The following is a 7,522-nucleotide window of genomic DNA, read 5'->3' as shown; positions in this document are numbered from 1 at the left end:
AAACCCACAGCCAATATCATACTGAATGGGCAAAAACTGGAAGCATTCCCTTTGAAAACTGGCACAAGACAAGGATGCCCTCTCTTACCACTCCTTTTTTCAACATAGTATTAGAAGTTCTGGCCAGGGCAATCAGGCAAGAGAAAGAAAGAAAGGGTATTCAAATAGGAAAAGAGGAAGTCAAATTGTCTCTGTTTGCAGATGACATGATCATATATTTAGAAAACCCCATTGTCTCAGCCCAAAATCTCCTTAAGCTGATAAGTTCAGCAAAGTCTCAGGATACAAAATCAGTGTGCAAAAATCACAAGCATTCCTACATACCAATAACAGACAAACAGCCAAATCATGAGTGAACTCCCATTCACAACTGCTACTAAAATAATAAAATACCTAGAAATACAACTTACAAGGGATGTGAAGGACCTCTTCAAGGAGAACTACAAACTACTGCTCAAGGAAATTGGAGGACACAAACAAATGGAAAAAACATTCCATGCTCCTGGATAGGAAGAATCAATGTCGTGAAAATGGCCATACTGCCCAAAGTAATTTATAGATTCAATGCTATTCCCATCAAGCTACCATTGACTTTCTTAACAGAATTGGAAAAAACTACTTTGAACTTCATATGGAACCAAAAAAGAGCCTGCATAGCCAAGACAATACTAAGCAAAAAGAACAAAGCTGGAGGCATCACGCTACCTGACTTCAAACTATACTACAAGGCTACAGTAACCAAAATAGCATGGTACTGGTACCAAAACAGATATATAGAACAATGGAACAGAACAGAAGCCTAAGAAATAACACCACACATCTACAACCATCTGATCTTTGACAAACCTGACACAAGCAATGGGGAAAGGATTCCCTATTTAATAAATGGTGTTGGGAAAACTGGGTAGCCATATGCAAAAAACTGAAACTGAACCCCTTTCTTAATACCTTATACAAAAATTAACTCAGGATGGTTTAAAGAGTTAAATGTAAGACCTAAAACCATAAAAATCCTAGAAGAAAAGCTAGGCAATACTATTCAGGACATAGGCATGGTCAAAGACTTCATTCTAAAACACCAAAAGCAATGGCAACAAAAGCCAAAATTGACAAACGGGATCTAATTAAAGAGTTTCTGCACAGCAAAAGAAACTATTATTAGAGTGAACAGGCAGCCTACAGAATGGGAGAAAATTTTTGCAATCTACCCACCTGACAAAGGGCTAATATCCAGAATCTACAAAGAACTTAAATTTACAAGAAAAAAACAACCCTACTAAAAAGTGGGCAAAGGATATGAACAGACACTTCTCAAAAGAAGACATTTATGCAGCCAACAAACATGTGAAAAAATGCTCATCACTGGTCATGAGATAAATGCAAATCAAAACCACAATGAGATACCATCACACCAGTTAGAATGGCGATCCAACAGATACTGGAGAGGACATGGAGAAACAGGAACGCTTTTACACTGTTGGTGGGAGTGTAAATTAGTTCAACCATTGTGGAAGACAGTGTGGTGATTCCTCAAGGATCTAGAACTAGAAATACCATTTGACCCAGCAATCCCATTACTGGGTATATACACAAAGGAATCTAAATAATTCTACTATAAAGACACACATGCATGTTTATTGCAGCACTGTTCACAATAGCAAAGACTTGGAACCAACCCAAATGTCCATCAATAATAGACTGGACAAAGAACATGTGGCACATATACACCATGGAGTACTATGCAAGCATAAAAAGGGATAAGTTCATGTCCTTTGCAGGGACATGGATGAAGCTGGAAACCATCATTCTCAGCAAGTTAACACAAGAACAGAAAACTAAACACTGCGTGTTCTCACTAATAAGTGGGAATTGAACAATGAGAACACATGGACACAGGGAGGGGAACATCACACACCAGGGCCTGTCATGGGGTGGGGACTAGGGGAGGGAGAGCATTAAGAGAAATACCTAATGTAGGTGACAGGTTGGTGGGTGCAGCAAACCACCATGGCACGTGTATACCTATCTGCACATGTACCCCAGAACTTAAAGTATAAAAAAAAAAAAACCCAGTGATGTCCATCAATGGATGAATGAGTAAGCAGAATGTGGTCTATCCATACAATGAAATATTTATTTGGCAATAAAAAGAATTAAGTACAAATATATGTTACAATGTAGATGAATCCTGAAAAGCATTCTGCTAAGTGAAAGCAGTCAGTCACAAAAACCCACATGCTGTATGATTCCATTCATATGAAAGTCGAGACTAGGGAAATCTGTAGACACAAGAGATTATAGTGGCTTATGCTCAGGGGTAGGTCAGGGATAGAAAGGAAATGGGGAATGACAGATGATAGTATGGGGTTTCCTTCTGAGATGATGAAAGTGTTCTAAAATTGGCTGTGGTGATAGCTGCACATATGTGAATATCCCCCAAACCACTAAATTATACACATGAAATGGGTGAATTATATAAGTGAGTTACATCTCAATAAAGTTGTTTTTAAAAGAAAAAAAAAAAAAACAGCCAGGAGTTTGAGACCAGCCTGGGCAACACGGCTCATGAAAGTAATCCCAGCTACATGTGAGACTGAAGCGAGAGAATCGCTTAAGCCCAGGAGGTCAAGGCTGAGGTGAGCTGTGACTGTGCCACTGTACTCCAGCCTAGGTGACAGAGCAAGACCCCGTCTCAAAAAAGAAAAGGACAAGGACAGAGATTCTCAAACTTTACAGTTCATTCAGACCACTTGGAGTGCTTATTAAAAATGTGCATTCCCAGAACCTACCGCAGAGATTCTGGTCTGGGTCTCCAACACGACCTAAGAATATTTACACGAAGCGCCCTGAGGGATTCTGATACGGATGGTAAAGAACCGCACTTTAACTGTCTCCTTACCTAGACTCTGAAGTTTGGCTCTAATGATGCCAAGTTTAGAGACCTGTTTGCACCAAATGAATTATGGATAAAAATGTTAGATGACATTTTTAAAAAATGCCCCACCTGCAGTGTATTCCTTTAAAGTTGATGGGTATGAGTTAAGTTATAGATTTCCTCACAAAAGAATAATAGACTTTTTTCCTTTGTAATTACAGAAGTTATAGATAGGACTATTAGGTCATATATATTAAGAATATAATTTCTTCTCAAAACCTTATGATGCCAGAGAAGGCTACAGCGTAGCACAGGGAATAAAACCATGGACTCAGATGGGCGCGGTGGCCTACGCCTGTAATCCCAGCACTTTGGGAGGCCGAGGCAGGTGGATCACCTGAGGTCAGGAGTTCGAGACCAGCGTGGCCAACATAGTAAAACCCTGTCTCTACTAAAAATAGAAAAATTAGCTGGGTATGGTGGTGGGCATCTGTAGTCCCAGCTACTTGGGAAGCTGAGGCAGGAGAATCGCTTGAACCCAGGAGGCGGAGGTTGCAGTGAGCCGAGATCATGCCACTACACTCCAGCTTGGGCAACAGAGCGAGACTCCATCTCAAAAAAAAAAAAAAACACAACACAATAAAACAAAACAAACAAACCAAAAACACCACCATTGACTCTGGAACCAGACTGCTTGGTTTGAAGCCTGGCTATGTCTCTGGCTTCCAAAAACAAGATAAAACACAGGTCAGTCATCTGGGTATGAAATAAGAATTGTGAATTATTGGAGGACGTTACTCGTCTATGCCTTCCTCACCACCTGCCCTTTGCTCACATTGCCCCAAATCCACTCACTGTATTTTTTCTATGGGTTTCATAGATCAGTAAGTCAAAAAGCTACCACTAGTTTGTGTGGTTGGAATAATTTACAGAACAAGGCTCCCAGGTGGTTTCTCACGCCACTTGGTTTTGCATTTTCTGTCCTGTCCCCATAAAGACATTTATATAAAGTTGGTTGAACAGAAATGTGACCAAACTAGGGAAGCAGCTTTAGCATTCCTTGCAATAATGTTTCTTATTGCCCTATCCTCCCATTCCCTAGTCACCATCCAGCATACTATTTCCTATGAGTATTTTCTATTTCCTATTTCTATTTCTCTATTCTCTATTTTCCTTTGCTATTAGAAAAGCTTCTATATTTGGTGTGTAGCAAGTCCAAGTCTCAAATACTAGTGACGCAATGTTGCATTAAAAAAATAGTTAATCACTTTCCCCAGGCCTTAAGATGCAACTTATAATACTTTCATTTCTTTTGTAAAATAAAACTAAGCTGAAAAACATTTTCCCTCAAAAAATAAGGGAAATGAATGTCTCAATAAAATAGTCAAGGAAACTTTTCATACCACCACAGAGTGGAAGAGGCCCTCTTCTCTAGTGAAAAGTGAAGAAAAAGTTCTAATTGCAGGTTTCATGATCACAATCAGGAGATATTTTCTTACAAATATAAAATGGTTTACTTACAAGGTCCTTTGTAGGATTTCTAACTCGGAAGAAATAAACTACTAAGGTGGTAGGTAAGAGTTCCCAAACAAATAGCACCACTCCAAATAATACGTATCCAGCATCTCCCAGCTGATTCTTCAAATCTGCCTGTTAGAAACAGAGAGGGAGAGTCATTAGATCAAGGCAAGAAGAAATCAATTTGATTCCTTCTAACATGCATGAACAGAGAATAATTCTAATACTATAGTACAATTCATTCCCCTATATTTTAGAATGTACTATAGAATATACTATGTTAATATTTCTATTTAAAGTATTAAAATATAGTATAGTACATTCTCCTAAAATATGCACATTGAAACCAGATAATAGTAATGGTCTAGACCTCAGACAGGGATTATTTAAACCATATGGGATAAATGATTATCTTCTTCAAAATATTCAGACAGAAACTTCTAACCTATGATGTTTTAATACTTCATGCCCCCAAAACTCTTAAGTCCAAATTCACACTCTCACTTAAATCTAAGCTGATTTTCTTCAACAATTGAATAGTGAGAAGGTTATGCTGCCTCCTCCTAAATTATTGAGAGCAGCATATAACTATCATCCCTTAGTCTCATCCCTAGGATAAAGAGGTCAACTCTCAAACTTTTCTTCACATAAACCATATCCTGAGGTTTACCCTTTAAAACCTACCGTAGGCTAGCTTGTCTAGAAAAACAATCCTCAGAGCCTAAGGTGTTTGGTATGCGGCTCAGTGAGATGGCCAGAGAGCTTGGTGGAGCAGTGTTCTCTCTTCAGAACAGACAGAAGGTTTGTGAGAAAAGTGCATGGTTGGGTTTGGGTAACCATATCAGAAAGGCCATTGTTTCAAAGAAAAGAATGTACCTTAAAAGGCCCGAAACACCTACATTTAACCGTTTTGCCTTCTCTGTAACATCATACTTAAAACATGGTGACCAAAACTACTCAGGCTACTTTCAGAAAAATCACTCTCCTACTTCCTCTACATCACATCTCAATCATGTGTTCTTTTTTGATTCTGCACAAATAAGGTATACAACTGTGGTCATTTGTTTTGCTTGCTCCTAGATTATTTTGGTGGCAACACACATCTAGATAACCATAAATATCCCATAAAAATAGAAGAATTTTAAAGATTGTCATATTTTAAATCTATTACAATTATAAATTTTATATATATATATTTGTTTGTTTGTTTGTTTGTGTGTTTGTTTGTTTTGAGACAGGGTCTTGCTCCATCACCCAGGCTAGAGTGCAGTGGTGTGATCACAGCTCACCGTAGCCTTCAGCTCCTGGGCTCAAGTGATCCTCCCAAGCAGCTAGGACTACAGGTGTGCACCAATATGCCTGGCTAATTTTTTAATTTTGATTTTTTATTTTTTGTAGAGATGAGGTCTCAAACTTCTGGCCTCAAGTGATCCTCCCAAGTGCCAGGATTACAGACCACTGCACCCACCCATAAATTTTTTTGTTGCTTGCTTGTGAAAGCAAGATGAGGAAAGTACAGAAATAAAGAATGGCTACTCCTCCATATACAGAATTTATAGGCAGAGCACCCATGCATTCTTAATTGAAAGAAAAACTGAAGTAATTTTGTTAAAACCAAATCTTTGTTGTTTAATGGATACAGAGTTTCAGTTTAGGAAGATGAGAAAATTCTAGAGATGGATGCTGATGATGGCTGCACAACACTGAATGTACTTAATGCCAGTGAACTGTACACTTAAAAATGGTTAAAATCGGGCCAGGCAACAGTGGCTCATGCCTGTAATCCCAGCACTTTGGGAGGCCGAGGTGGGCGGATCATGAGGTCAGGAGTTCAAGACAAGCCTGGCCAATACGGTGAAAGCCCATCTCCACTAAAAATACAAAAAAATTAGCCGGGCGTGGTGGCACTCGCCTGTATTCCCAGCTACTCAGGAGGCTGAGGCAGAAGAATCGTTTGAACCCGGGAGGTGGAGGTTGCAGTGAGCTGAGATTGTACCGCTGCACTCCAGCCTGGTGACAGAGAGAGACTCCATCTCAAAAAAAAAAAAAGGTTAAAATAGCAAATATTAAAATGTTATGTATACAAAATCAAATCCTTTGTGTATTATACTTGTCTCTAATTAATCATTGTTTAAAGTTTAGATTTTCATACACTTTATTTCCTCAAAATAGTGCACACCCTTAGTGGTGCCTTGCCCAGCTTTCTGCCATCCTGTGTTTGTCATATTGGTTTGGGTTCAGAGATGCGGTTTTAATCCTTTCTAATTATAACACACTTTTACCTTGTCCTCACAGGTTTAGCTTATCATGATCATTTTATTCTTTCTTCCACTATCTAAATGCAGCTGAGGGTTTGAGCACTGTTGAGATGTTAGAAGCACATTTATAGATGGTTAGGTATTCACTACTTTTCCAGGAAAAGCTAAGAAACCTTTGCAAATCAATCTAATACATTTATAATAGGGAAGTTACATTTCTTTACTGTTAATGGCTAATCCGTGTGTCTCTTTTTCTTAGTGGACCATAAAGCTCCCAAAGGGCAGGGAATTCGTCTGTTCGGTTTTGTATCCCTGGCATTTTTCTCAGTGCCCAAGATAAGGAAAAAAAAAATGCTGTTTGTCAAATGAGTGAATGGTGGTTCATTCTCGTTGTTTTGAGTTGTTTTGAGTTTCTGTGAACGTGGATGGCAGATGACATTTCACTACCTTTGTTCATTTGCTTTATGACTTGTAACTTATACATTTATAGAATGCATTTTTAGAAAGAGTATCATACTGCAGCAACTAGTGCCATGAGCTTTTTTAAAACTTTAATATCCTCAGTCACTTTTGTCTAGATTTTCTCAAATGCCGTGTACATACTCTATTAAAAATCATTCTCTCCCGGAGAAAGATAATGACAAAAAAAAAATTCTCATAACTTTACAGTCCTATGTATTTTCTGAAATCTGAATACAATTTGCTTAATCTTTGCAAATGTCACCCTTTAATAATACTATCTTACATTTATATGGAAGCATGTTAAAAAAAAAATTAACGCCGGGCGCGGTGGCTCAAGCCTGTAATCCCAGCACTTTGGGAGGCCGAGACGGGCGGATCACGAGGTCAGGAGATCGAGACCATCCTGGCT

The 7,522-nt window shown here is 38.7% G+C and overlaps 1 protein-coding gene across 1 annotated transcript in view; it reads right to left on the bottom strand.

Moving 5' to 3' along the window:
- GPR137B (G protein-coupled receptor 137B) overlaps window positions 1-7,522 on the bottom strand; it is a 92,676-nt gene that overhangs the window by 14,095 nt on the left and 71,059 nt on the right. The window contains exons 7-8 of the mRNA XM_011935760.1: window positions 5,308-5,325; window positions 4,397-4,525 (exon numbers count right to left, since the gene is read on the bottom strand). Coding sequence (XP_011791150.1) covers window positions 4,397-4,525; window positions 5,308-5,325 — 147 coding nt within the window. The remainder of the gene's footprint in view (window positions 1-4,396; window positions 4,526-5,307; window positions 5,326-7,522) is intronic.

This window comes from Colobus angolensis, unplaced genomic scaffold (assembly GCF_000951035.1).
Source record: "Colobus angolensis palliatus isolate OR3802 unplaced genomic scaffold, Cang.pa_1.0 Scaffold148, whole genome shotgun sequence".
NCBI classification, from domain to species: domain Eukaryota; kingdom Metazoa; phylum Chordata; class Mammalia; order Primates; family Cercopithecidae; genus Colobus; species Colobus angolensis.
The sequence above is the reverse complement of the archived record's forward strand: the minus strand, read 5'-3'. Positions and strand labels throughout refer to the sequence as shown.